Source organism: Ursus americanus, chromosome 7 (genome assembly GCF_024610735.1).
Source record: "Ursus americanus isolate L20-20 chromosome 7, mUrsAme1.1.p, whole genome shotgun sequence".
NCBI lineage: Eukaryota > Metazoa > Chordata > Mammalia > Carnivora > Ursidae > Ursus > Ursus americanus.
The window spans coordinates 28,462,710-28,476,721 of NC_142133.1; the positions used below are offsets into that span (position 1 = coordinate 28,462,710).

Sequence of the window (14,012 nt, forward strand, 5' to 3'; positions counted from 1 at the left end):
TAACACCAAATCAAAGATTTTAACACAGCTTAAGTTTAAAACAAAGTTCTCCAATGTTCTTCTGTTAATACATTCAAACTCTTACCATTTACTGTTCTAGAAAAAAGTTTTATGCAGGATTATATTCTACTGAAATAATAGCTTTTGCCAAAGCCTATAAAGTTAGAAAAGTACAGCAATTACACAAAAATTGCTGACTCTGCACGAACACGAGGCACTTCAAATGCTTAGGTTTTAGTCGAGGTTTATAGAAGGTTAGCTTCAATCCTCTGGAAACGGGTTGACCCAAGCTAGTTTCCCTTTTCTATTCCCTTAGTTCTACCGCCTTTCATGTTTTATAGGACATCTATACATTTTCCCCTTCCTCCTACCTTTCCTAAAGGGATAAGGCAACTTTCTAAGGGTTGTACCTGACAAAAATACAATTAATCAAGAATATCTGCAGTAGTTTCTTATACCTGGGTTCTCATTCTGTTTAATCTGTTACACGTAACTCCTAACCAGGAACCAAAAGAAGATGTTGTTTAATTGCAAATAAAGATAAAAGCATGTTAAGCTGTCACATAAGGGATTTGTTTCTTGGGGACAAAAGGTAATGTCCGGAGCATGTCTGATTAACCCAACTGTGCCTTTACTTCCAGTAACCCCACAGATCATAAATCAACAGTGTCCAACTTCACTTAAAGATGTTACCTAATACTTAAAACACATATAATCACTTTCATTAATGTAGGAATAATTTTGAGCCAAAAAAGGAAAATAAATGTAAACCAAGTTTATTTTGCTTTTTAAGTAGTGTTCTTAAAGCACTACAGCTTGGTAAACAATGTAAATTAGTATAAGTCATCTCAAAAGCCAGAGTTTTGTTTTGTTTTTTAATGAGTTGTTAAAAAGATGCAGCCTATTCTAACAGGATAAATATTTTTAACCATTTCACTTCGAGTTAATGAAGGCTCACAAATGAGCAACACTCCTCATTGAGGAAAACAAAAAGCTGTTGTCGACAAGCGACAGCACACACACACAAAAACAAAAAGAACTGTGTAAAAATAACTAACTGTGTTCCCATATTTTTTGAAGTCGCTTTACAATGGGATGATATGCACATGATCTTGCTGCAAACCTGCCATACAGACTCGTAATACATGTAGTCTAGACAAACGATTCAGTCAAAGAGGTGCTAACTTCAGACAATTCAGCACTAGAATCCTCTTAACAACGCAATTTGTTTTACTCATTATCTTTTCTTCTAGACTGAAATACAGGCTAGAAAGAAAATGCTCCCTAATTAAAAATTGGTATTGTTTACAGGAAAGTTGTGTAATTTTGCATTAGAATTTACAAGTATATGTTCAAATTGAATTTGCCTCCTCCCCCCATCCCAGCCACAAAATGGGCATGAAGTAAAATTTAAAAATGCCTTAATTTTTAACTTCATGCAAACTAAATAAAGATGACCAAAACAAAAGCTTAAACAATGGAAGGATATTTCACAGAAAATTTCTTATACAAAAAACACATAAGAAAAAGGGCCACTAGGTGACGTTTTAATTTACAAATTGGCATCATTTTGGTCGACAAATATCCAGATGCTGTTTTCTTCTGCTAACAAGAGTTGCGGGGGGGGGGGGGGGAACCCAACAACAACAACAAAAAAAATCAGCATGACTTCCGATTTTAATCACACATTTCTTCTGGAATTTCATGTGGATTAAGGATGCCAGGGACAGACATTTGAAGTTTATGTTTCTCTTCCTGAGCCTGTCGAAGGGCTGTTTCTCTTTCTTCCAAAAACAGATCAGATGTATCTTCACCTGCAAACTCCTGTGAAAACAAGATAGATGAAGTGTTAACAAAATAAATTTCAATTTTGGAAAAGGACGTTTTTGGGGAGAGGCCTTTTTTTTTTTTTTAAAGAGGCTTTTCTTTTTAAAAGATTTTATTTATTTATTTGAAAGAGAGAGAGAGAGAACACAAGCAGAGGGAGGCGGAAAGAAGACTCCCCGCTGAGCAGGGAGCCCGATGTGAGACTTGATCCCAGGACCCTGGGATCATGACCTGAGCCAAAGACAGATGCTTAACCAACTGAGTCACCCAGGCGCCCTCTTCCCATAAATTTAAATGAAGCATTGTGTAACAGCAGTAACAGTTTGATTATCTGCTAATTTGTCATAATTCCCTAAAATGGATTCCTCACTAACAAAATGGGTATGAAATCCCCAAAGGGTCTACCAGTGTTTCTTTCCCCATATTTCACAATTTATAAATCAGCTGCAGGATGTAATTACAACGTTCCAAGACATTTATGTCATCTAAAATGAATTATATTAATAACAAGTTTCCAAAAAACATTTCAAACCCATCCTGTTCTCAACTGTGATTTATAGTTTTTCACTCTGAATCAGTCTAGGACTAGTAAGCCTAAGTATCATTCATTTTGCTTTACCAAGAAAGTGGCTCATCATGAGAGACTATGGACTATGAGAAACAAACTGAGGGCCACAGAGGGGAGGAGGGTGGGGGAATGGGATAGGCTGGTGATGGGTAGTAAGGAGGGCACATATTGCATGGTGCAGTGGATGTTACACACAACTAATGAATCATCGAACCTTACATCAGAAACCGGGGATGTACTGTATGGTGACTAACATAATAAAAAATCATTAAAAAAAAAAAAAAGAAAAGAAAGTGGTTCATTACACAATGCAACAACTAAATCATATTTATTCTTAGTATTTCTCCAAGCAAACAAAACACATACCTTTATTTGTACTAGGAAATCCCTAAGATGTTCCTTGAAAGCAGGAATATCTTGATTTAAGCTGAAAAGCCCTGTCACAAAGAGCTTTACTTGAGCACTGCAAATCAAAATACGACAATTAAATAATCACTATTTTTTTAACTGAAAAATGTATGTGTACTAAAAAGCATATTTACTCTTGTAGATGAGGGAATGCTGATTTAAGGAGATTTGCCACATATTCCTGAATGAACATTTGGTTGTTAACTGGATTTCCAGGATTTAACGGTGTACTTATTTTTCCTTCTTCAACCAAATTAAACATATATGCAAGTATTGACGCATGCATTGTCAAACCTGTTGATATAAAGAACATTATTAACTCCAACAGGTAATAACAACTGGAACACTTAACATTTTCACAGTTATAAATTTTTTTTTTTTTAATTTTATTTATTCAACAGAGGTAGAGACAGCCAGCGAGAGAGGGAACACAAGCAGGGGAAGTGGGAGACGAAGAAGCAGGCTCATAGTGGAGGAACCTGATGTGGGGCTCGATCCCATAACACCGGGATCACGCCCTGAGCCGAAGGCAGACGCTTAACCGCTGTGCCACCCAGGCGCCCCTCACAGTTATAAATTCTTACCAGCAGTATGTGAGGTGTCTGTCACAACAGAAAAGATATGCTGAAGAATATCACAAAAATAAGTTTGATAGAAACTCTGAGCTGCAGCTTCTTCTTGTGCAACATTTTGTAAGAGTGTAAAAAGTATCTGTAAGCCTAAAATGTACAGAACCCCAACAAAGTTATTACAGACTAGTAACACTCATATAGAATTTCCTGATTCTCATTCAAAGGCCATTCTTAACCCCCCTTTCCGCTAACAACTAGCAATTATTTGCTTAAGGTATCTTGAATAATGGGAGTTCAATTAGCATCAATGCCTGCTTAGTTACAGACTACAAGTAATAACTACTAGCAACTTTCCACTATTTCTGAAGGTTGAGTTGATTCTCTCCAAATCAACTCTAAAAACAGCATTACCAAGTACACACCGATTACACAAACCAATTTCTATTTTAAAAAAACAAATTAAATAAAAACCTCTCCTGCTAAAGATACTGTGTTTTATTCTTATTTTGACCCTTAGTGGCACCAGTGAAAAGCAGACGGGGAAAAGGACACACTGGTGAGGATGTGGAGAAGTGATGTCGCTCTACTTTGAATTTTATGCCTATCTCCCTATAACTCAATCCTGCCTGTGCACTCAACTATGGAAGAGAGGATTCGCCTGCTTTGATTTACTTAGACCTACATATGAAAGTGATGCACTCCAACAAAACCTTGATAACAAGTGTCATCTACCCGACCATACCTACAGATCTATCTCTAAGAGCCTGTGGACTGATAGGGCAAGTGAATAAAGGATGTGTATTTACCTGTATCTGCAACGTTCCTCATAGTATGTTTGAAAGCCCAAATAATGGAATCCAAAACAAGTTTAAATTGTGCAGGTGGTATAGCCAGGAATGCTGGGAAACAATGAGAATTGACAGCCTGAAGTAGTAAGAAAAAGTTCGTTCTGTGTTCAGGATATTCTTCAAAGTCCTAAAAACAAATGGCGAGAACAAAATAATGTTTCAATGCCTTAATTATGTTCAATAAGAGAGAAAAAGTAAACCCTAATTTAGTATAAATGTTTGGAGTTTTTAGTGGGCCCCATAAGGTATACGACCTCCTGACTGGAAACCTGAAGACATTATAATTTGCCTCCCATGGAAGATGAAATCACCATGTATTACACAAATGAATTACTAAAATGAAGGAACACAAGGCCACATTATAAAAATTAATCAAAACCCAAAGAACATCACATTTTCTAGTTACTCTGAGACTACCTACTACCATGTTATGAGAGTGACCTCAAGATCACGAATACAGATCTGAAAATTATTTCTGAAAATTGTTTTAGCTACTGTGTACATTTGTAACTCTTATCTACATTTTCCCTTCTTGATTAATGTATTTTCCTACTGTGTGTGTGTGTTTGTGTATATACATATACATACTTTTTAAAGACTTTACTTTTAAATAATCTCTATACCCAACGTCGGGCTCCAACTTACAACCCTGAGATCAAGAGTCACATGCTACACCAACTGAGCCAGCCATGTGCCCCCTGTAATAGACTTTTATAACTGAAAATGCACACCTGCCTTTTCATTTAAAGAATTAGTATCACAATTTTTAAGATTCTGTTTATGTATTTGACAACGGAGAGAAGCACAAGCAGTGGGAGCGGCAGAGGGAGAGGGAGAGGGAGAAGAAGGCTCCCTGTGAAACAGAGAGCCCCAATGCAGGGCTTGAACCCAGGACCCTGGAATTATGACCTGAGCCAAAGGCAGATGTTTAACCTACTGAGTCACCCAGGCAATCCAGTATCACTAAATTCTTAATGCTTAAAATGCAGCAACTTTTCACTAAATGCTAGCTGCTATCTGAATGCTACAATCTATCAAATTTAGTAAGATATTTTTATTTTTTTAAAGATTTATTTAGTTGAGGGGGGAGTGCACGTTAACGGGGCGGGCGCCAGAGGGAGAGAATCTTCAAGCAGACTCCCCACTGAGCGCAGAGTTGGGGCTTTATCTCACAACCCGGAGATCAAGACCCAAGCCACCGAGTCAGAAGCTCAATTGACTGAACTACCCAGGTACCCCAAGATCTTTTAAACTGTAAAATTTTTAAAAAGCCTGGTTGGCTCAGTCAGTTTAGTGTCTGCCTTTGGCTCAGGTCATGATCCCAGGGTCCTGGGATCGATCCCCGCTTTTGGCTCCCTGCTCAGCGGGGAGTCTGTTTCTCCCTCTCCCCCTCACCCAACTCATGCTTGTGCGCTCTCTCTAAAATAAATAAATAAAATCTTACAAGGTAAATATTTCTCTGATCTAGAAGTTCAAATACTTAAACTCCAGAGCTTAAAACTTATGCTAATCTCCTAGCTGTAACTTATGCTTTCAAGACTTAAAGGATATATATGGCAGAATTTCCCATAACTGAAATGTAAACCACATACCTTATTTATCATATTCAATGTGCATTCAAAAACAGCATCAAATATTTGAGGTATTTCAGCTGTTATATGTCCTCCTAACTTGTTGACAATAATAGCCATAGTACTAAGCACTTCTGGTTCTCTAGCAGCTGGGACATTTCTCTGATAATCAATGAGAACTGCATCCAAGAGAGGAGGAACAAAATTTTCAGCTACCTATTAAAAAAACAAAAACAAAAAAAACCAACACCACTTTCAAGTTTTATTCTATGCACCTGCTAAACCATTATAAACAGCTAGATTGTTGTTGTATTGAGATTTGGGTTGAGTATCTGGAAAATATTGTTTTTTAATTTGGTTTTGGACAGTAAAACTTTTTACCAAAAGAAACTAAGAAATCCTAATAGGCTGCGAAGAGCCACAGACATATTCAGAGTTCAAATCTGTAATTATTAAGGTAACTGAGGCCCAAAATCAAGTGACTGGCTCCAAGTTACTATGGCAGGGCCAGGATTCTAGGGTTACTGTACGTGGGATCACTTACCTAAAGGAATGAAACCAATACTATATCAATTTTGTCAATGAATAACATCTATAAAAACCAAGCAGCTCGTATTTAATATAAAGTAGATACCCATTCAATTATTTTTTTTAACTTTGTGAATGCTACCTGTAAACACTTAATAAACACAAATAAAAACCACTTACTCTTGTAAAAGGAATTGGTACTGTACCAGAAAGACCTTGAGTTTCCATGAGTCTCAATAAACAAGGTCATATTAAGGTGTAACTTACATGCTTTTAATAGGTTCTTCATTAAGACATGGGCAATTACAAATAATGTTTCTTGCAAATGAAGGTTACCAGTGTTAGTAGTGTCCTACTATACAAAATAGGCCTAGTAAAAATTTTAAGGATAAGCACATTATTTTTCAGATAACCCAATTGCTCTGTTAGACCAGAACTGGTTCTCATTTTACTCGTAACATTGCAGTAATTCTTACCCCACAAACTGGATAAGTGTGTTTTTGAGTTATTTTTTTAAATTCACCGTCCCAACACACAATACAAATCTTGATTGTAAAATGATACCCGCTCCTTGTTATTATCACTGATACTCCTAAAATTTGCCCAAGCTATTGTAAATTATGAACTTCACAATTCCTTTAATTCATCTTATCTTCTCCTTTCCAATTTTAAATACAGTTCTGATCTCATAATACACATGTTCAAAACCTTTCAACATTTGGTGTGTTGATAATTCCACAACTGTCTTCTGAACAAGTTCCCTGAAAAGTATCTCATCTGTAGGAACAATACTGAAATTTCAAAATTATGAAAGTAAACAGCACACTTGTCAACCACTATTTGCATATGGCAAAAATTAACACGACAGGATTCTTTGTAATATTCCAAGGATCAAGAGAAAGAAATGGTAGAATAAATTAAAAATACACACTTAAAAAAAAAATACTAATACACATTTTCCCAAGTTGAGGCATATTATGGAGCCTGGTTTAGCTTCTGAATATCATTTTCCTTTCTGGAAAATGATTTAAAACTAAAAGACGAGTGAAAGAGACCTTTAAAACTTCCACTGAGAAAGCTATTACTTTCACTGCAGAGGCAAACAAATGACAGCTTTGTAAATTGCTCCAAAGAATCATGAAGAAACACAAAAAATTTCATCGGAACATCTATTTATAAGGGGATAAAAGTGACTCAAACTACCTTGTTACGTATCATCACTGTCCCCACTAACAGCAATTTCTTAGGAAGATGGTATATATAATATTTTTAAGTATTCAAGGACTCTAAAAAAAAAATCGGACACTGTAAAATAATCCCAAACATACCCATTGAAATTACCTTTAAATGAGCTATATGCATATTATCAGAGAATACAGCATCAACTTAAAAGCATTAATTAACATTTCACATACCATTTGTGGATCATTGGACCGGCTCACCCAACCAGATATTAACTTTAAAGTTTCCCTTTTCACTGTTCGCATACTTCTAATCAACGGTTGCTTTGTAACCATCTCACCTAAAAAATACAATCCAATGAAATCCAACTTCACAACTAAAATTCTACATTGGTAGTTAAATGTACTTCAGATCTAACAGTTCTCATTTACCACTCAAAAACATAAAGACAAGGGCACATAGATGAATGTACAAACTAAGACTAACTTTACAAGGAAAAGGTGTATGCAACTCATCAAAAATGATTGTCTAGGGTCATTTGGGACACTGGGAGGGTTAACTCGAATCTGTGAAAAATGAATGCTTACACTAACACTGTGAACATGGAACTGATTTACTATTCACCATTCCACAAAAATTCAGAATCACTTACCATTAGCTTGGATAGCTGCTGAAATATTTTCACTGAGGCACTTGTATACATTAAGCATATCTAAATAAATTCTCCCAAGCTGAATTACAAAGGGATGTCCGACAGCTTTGCAGGCTCTAACATTTGTTTTCAATATGCTACCGAGCTGCTTAACTGTTTCAGGATCTTTAAGTATATCCACATTCTGTGAAAGACAAACAACAGATTTATCACATGAAAATTATCTTTGTAATTACTAAAGCGAGAAACACTACCCACACCTTACTCCAAACCACCATCACATTTATAATCCATAACAGTAAAACAAAGAAATCTTTATTACCTACAGGTACAACTAAGAATAGAGTAACAGTCCCAGTATACCAGCAAACACAGCAAAATTACAGTGTAATTTTCACTACTTTTGTAAACAACACTGTCTTCTTGAATTCCATTAGAACTTTGAGAAAAAGTAGTAAAACTTACTTTGGTTGCCTGCTGGATTATGCTATCCCAAACCTGATTAGGGAGTAGCATATATTTTTCTATCAAATGTTCTTGTACAGTTTGGTCTGTTTGTGCACCAATCATGTACCCCACAGCTTCATAAAATGTATGGACCTATGTAAAAAGGCAGACATTTGATGCATCATAAGGAAAACTACACACAAGCAATTCACATATGTATTAGAACTTGTTTTGTGAGTCTGAGAAATAACTTACATTAAGTAGGAAAATAGCCTAACAAACTTCTGCCTAAATTTTGGCCACTATGAAAATTTAACCACTCCAGCAGAGGTGGGTAGGTGGGAGATAAAATAGTGTTGGGGACTGAGGAGTGCACTGGGTGATGTATGGAACTGCTGAATCACTATATTATACACCCAAAACTAATTTAACACTGTATGTTAACTATACAAAAAAAATTCAGCCACAGAGACACATGAACGGAGTCCAATGGTGTCACTCTTTCTATTGCCATTAATGAATTCTGAGTAAAACAGTAGTCATGGGGCACCTGAGTGTCTCAGTTAAGTATATGATTCTTGGTTTCAGCTTAGGTCATTGTCTCACGGTCCTGAGATCAAGCCCTCCTGCACCCCCATATGCACTCTGTCAAATAAACCTTAAAAAAAAAAAAAAGTAATCTTTTTTTTTTTTTTTTTTTTGGCGGGGGGTGGGGGGAGAGGAGTGGAGGGAGGGAGAGAATCTTCAGTAGGCTCCACGCCCAGTGCAGAGCTGGATCTTACGACCCAGAGAGCACGACCTGGGCCAAAATCAAGAGTCGGATGCTCAAATGACTGAGCTACTCAGGAGCCCAATACTATTCACTTTCTAAGAAAAATATGCCCAGTGCCATACGTACCTGTTGAGGCTGAAGATCACAAATTATAGTGTTGATATTGTTCAAAATTTCATCAATAAATGGCATTACTTCTCCAACCTGAACCTGAACAAAATGCCTGCGGCATTTCTGAGCGATTTTAATGAAAGTATCACAAGCCATGTCTTGAACTCCATCATGGGTCTCTAACGAAACAAGATTTTTCAAAAAATTTTCAAGAAAAATTTTGGGTTTTTTTGTTCAATAAATATAAATGACTAAATAATATAAAGAGGATTTACCATGCATGAATTCAAACAACTTGTTAACTACAGTCTTCAAAAACTTCCAGTGAGCTCTTAAAAACCTTGGATATTGACCTACTATGTACATGATATTTGATGCAATAATAGCTTTATTATCTTTGCCTCTTTTCTGTTCACATAATCCTAATAGATCCTGTAAAATGAAAGCAATTTCAGTCATTTATAATAACACAATACAGTTACTTAACAGTTCCAGTTCATATGTATCACTTGAGTACCTTTATAACAGTAACGAGGAAGCGTTTTTCATCCTCTTCATGCATTGCTCCACTAATGGAGCCTATTGCCCAACACAATGTATTCAAATTTTTCCATGACCACTCTGTACCATTCACTTGATTGTGAAGCTTCTCAGTCATTATTCTTTCTGTATCTACATAATCCAGATGAGTAAGATAAACTAGAAAGGAAGGGAAAAGGTTCCAAAAGTTCAAATGCAACTCTATGATCAAAAAAATTTAATAAGAAATAATAGCAGATTAATAAAAGTAGTTATTAACAGATTCAGAAAAGTATATTTCTTTAGAAAGTATTTCCACCCCAGAAGAGAATTACAAAAATAAAGATTAAATTGGCAGTATTATTGACTCACCTAATGTTTCTCTCATATTCTTATACAAATTAATGGAATCTGTATCCTTCATGAATTCTCTTACAACTTCTCCCTGATCATTTTCTACAACCAATACTTCCTCTGGTTTAGCCATACGACTCACCATCAATAAACGGACCTGCTCAACAATAAATAAGAAAAATCTATTACATCTTTGAAATCAGTCACATCCAATGTAGGAAAAAAAATTAAGATAAGCACTTCGCGCTTTAGACAAACATACCCCCCAAATGGTTCTCACAATATAAAAAAATATAAACATTTAAAAAATGTAAGTCTAGGGGTGCCTGGCTGGCTAACCCAGGCATCCTGAGAACCATAACTCTTAAATCAATCCCTTTCAATCTTAGCGCTTTGAACATGAATGGAGACGTTGTTGGATTCTCTTTTTGTAGCTCTTTTATTTGGACAGATTATAAAAGCCAAAAGAAAATAAATATAAAACCCACTACTTGTTTAGTTTTAAAAATCACAGCAAGGAACAGGCAAAGCACTCAATAACCCACTTTATTACTACCTTGGATAACACGGGCAAATACAGCTGTCTCCTGGGAGGAACATCAAAATGCTGACTTCCAGATAGCAATGGAGAAGCAGATGTAGAGAATGGGCTCTCTCTATAGAGTTCAGCTGCCAAATGATTCCAGTACTCAAGACAAATCTTAAAGATTTCAGTTTCCTCCACTTCTGATACCAACAACATATAATGAAGGGCCTACAAAGAAGACCAACAGTATTAAAATAATCCTTAGACATTATTATCCTACCACAGATTGCCTTCCACTTGTTACATTAACAGAATAAAAATTCATGTTTCATTTTACACAACTTATTGATGAACTCATTGTTCATCGAATAGACTAGAAATTCTCAGGGAGCAAATTGTGTTTTCTTCAAACATGTCCTAGAACACTTTAAAAACTTTATGTAGTTGTTGGCCAGTATGTACGTTAAGTTCCCTAAAAAGCTATGGACATTAAACGACACTTGGTACCAATACTCAAAAGGTGTAAATAATCCAAACGTCCATCAACTCACGACACTTGGTACCAATACTCAAAAGGTGTAAATAATCCAAACGTCCATACAATATATAACCATTCAGCTATAAAAAGATGAAATGGTACATGCTGCAATGTGAAAGAACCCTAAAAACACACTAAGTGAAAAACGCTAATTACAAAAGACCATATACTAGGAGTCTATTTATATGAGAGGTTCAGAATAGATAAAATCCAGAGAGCAAATTAGATGTTGGCTAAAGGCTGGAGAAGAGCAGAATAAGGGACTATTTTAATAGTTACATTATTCTTTCCAGGTGAATGAAAATGTTTTAGAATAGGTGACAGTTGACAATACTGTGAATGTCACCGAAATTGTATACTTTAAGATAGACAGCTTTATGTTATATGCATTATACCTCAGTTTTTAAACATATTTACTTTTCATCTCAGAAATGTCTGAATACCCTTTAGGAATTTAATTTTGATTATCAATTATTGATCTTATATTATGTGGAACACACAACAAATTCAACTTGTAATTCAGAATTAACATTTTTATGCACTGACAATAGGTAAGAAGATATGTCAAAGGCACAGACATTTTATTTTTCTTTTTAAAAATTTTATTTATTTCAGAGAGTGCGCGTGCGTGCACAAGCATAAGTGGGGGGGGAGGGGAAGACGGAGAAGCAGACTCCCCGATGGAGCGGGCAGACCAAGGGACGCAACCAGGACATGAGCCTAAGGCAGACGCTTTAATGACTGAGCCACCCAGGCGCCCCAAAGGTATAGACATTTAAAGAAAGGTAGGCATTTTAGAACAAAGGCATTTTTGAAAGGGCTTTCATCATATAAAAGAATTTCAGAAGCCAAAGGGTCCACAAAGCCTACCTCCATGAGTGTTTCCCTGAGATTTAACCTTTTCTCTATAAGTTGACCATGTTCCTTAAGAAAGGTGCAGAGAAACAAACTGAGATTTTGAATAAAGTTCTGTTCATCATCTTTTCCATTTGAGTATGCAAGTCGAATATTGGTATTTAAAGGAAGCATCTACAAGTTTAAATATGGACCATTAGTTTGCATTCTAAAACCAACAAAAAATATTACCTTTAAATACTAACATCTCATCACCTTGTTACTAATATAAACCAGATTATTCTTCACTAGAAATCCTTGGTCTGTTATAGTATTTTTGTACTCTAGCTTTTGATTTTTTAAAATGTTACAAATAGTAAGATTTCCACAAATTACCTTCTCAATTTTTCCCTTTATCAGACTTTTCCTTTCTTTAGTGTTATTAAAAACAAAAATATTTAAGTAATTCATTAGAACACAAACACATACTGTATTATTGTTAATATTCTAAATAATCTCATATATACCTTATCAAGATTACAAATGGACAATCTCTTCATTTCAGAGGCAAAGTCAGAAGCAGAGCTAATTTAATTAAAACCCCAGGTTTCCAAGCTTCTAAATTCTACGTAAATAAATTACGATACTCCCAGAATCTTTATTTCAAGGAATTTTCAAAATGTTCAATAAAATTTCTACCTGATCTTATTTTATGTAATAAATATACAATCACATTATAGCTGATCTGTTATAATTAGTTGTAACAAAACGGTTCAACTCCAACCCAACTTTTTCTAAGGCACTAAAATTGTTTAGTCAGTTGTTAAGAGTGTTGTATTACCTGTTTCAGCTGCATCATTGTCAGTGTAAATAGCGTTACAAATTGTTCCTCGTATTGGCTTACACTTACACCAGCAATCTCAGTGAGGCACTTCAGAGAGACATTTCGAAACATTGGAACATTCAGGAACTATTTTAAAATAATAAAAGAAAAAAAGGAAGCATAAAATTAAATGGCATGTAATATTCTATTTAACAAGAAAAATAAAGGTTTTAACAATATGGAACGTAAGAGGGAAAACACCAGATAAATGGATGGATATTTTGTTTTGCACACAAATCTTGAGGAAATTTCCTTATCCACTCAACAGACAGTATATGTTTTAGGAATAAACTGTGCTTTTTCTGACGTGTCTTCAGATATCTAAACACAAAGTCACTTAATAACTTTCCCAGGAACGATTATATGACTTTTAAGAACATCATATTTTATGTATAGTCTAAAAAAAGACCCAAGATCTAAAATTGCTTAGGATTTTAGATGATGGGCAATACGTTAACAAACGTATGGTAAAACTGACTCTTTCACTTTCTTTGTTGAGAAGGTATACAAATGGCATACCATTTGTGGATGGCAATTTGGTTAAGCATCAAAAACCTTAAAATGGATATGCCCATTGGCCTGATACTTACTTACGTGTATTAAAGTTGTATTACTTAATAACAATGTTTCCTTTGCAGTACCACTGAGAACAGCGAACAGTAAACTGTCTACCAATAAAATATCTCCAATATTGTAAATTCATATTTTAGAATAGAGTATTACCTCATCAAGCCCTGAATTACAAAATCTCAAATGTTAAGTTATAATGAGGTCTCAATTAAGCATTCAAATTTATTCCTTCTATATGCCAAGAAAGCATCTGGAAAGATAATACAACCAACTGGTAGGTAGTCACCTCTGGAAAAACCGAG

General features: G+C 35.4%; 1 protein-coding gene across 3 annotated transcripts in view; it reads right to left on the minus strand.

Moving 5' to 3' along the window:
* Nucleotides 1-760: 760 nt before the first annotated feature.
* Nucleotides 761-14,012, minus strand: part of XPO1 (exportin 1) — a 44,623-nt gene continuing 31,371 nt past the window's right edge. For all 3 annotated transcript variants that reach the window (XM_045788053.2, XM_045788054.2, XM_045788055.2), the window contains 16 exons: nt 13,099-13,227; nt 12,294-12,452; nt 10,916-11,113; nt 10,378-10,516; nt 10,004-10,185; nt 9,762-9,918; nt 9,502-9,665; nt 8,622-8,756; nt 8,157-8,340; nt 7,738-7,844; nt 5,816-6,010; nt 4,182-4,350; nt 3,388-3,522; nt 2,938-3,097; nt 2,762-2,858; nt 761-1,824 (listed from right to left, as the gene is read on the minus strand). In XM_045788053.2, the coding sequence (XP_045644009.1) occupies nt 1,678-1,824; nt 2,762-2,858; nt 2,938-3,097; nt 3,388-3,522; nt 4,182-4,350; nt 5,816-6,010; nt 7,738-7,844; nt 8,157-8,340; nt 8,622-8,756; nt 9,502-9,665; nt 9,762-9,918; nt 10,004-10,185; nt 10,378-10,516; nt 10,916-11,113; nt 12,294-12,452; nt 13,099-13,227 (2,457 nt within the window). In that variant the 3' untranslated portion in view covers nt 761-1,677. The remainder of the gene's footprint in view (nt 1,825-2,761; nt 2,859-2,937; nt 3,098-3,387; nt 3,523-4,181; nt 4,351-5,815; nt 6,011-7,737; nt 7,845-8,156; nt 8,341-8,621; nt 8,757-9,501; nt 9,666-9,761; nt 9,919-10,003; nt 10,186-10,377; nt 10,517-10,915; nt 11,114-12,293; nt 12,453-13,098; nt 13,228-14,012) is intronic.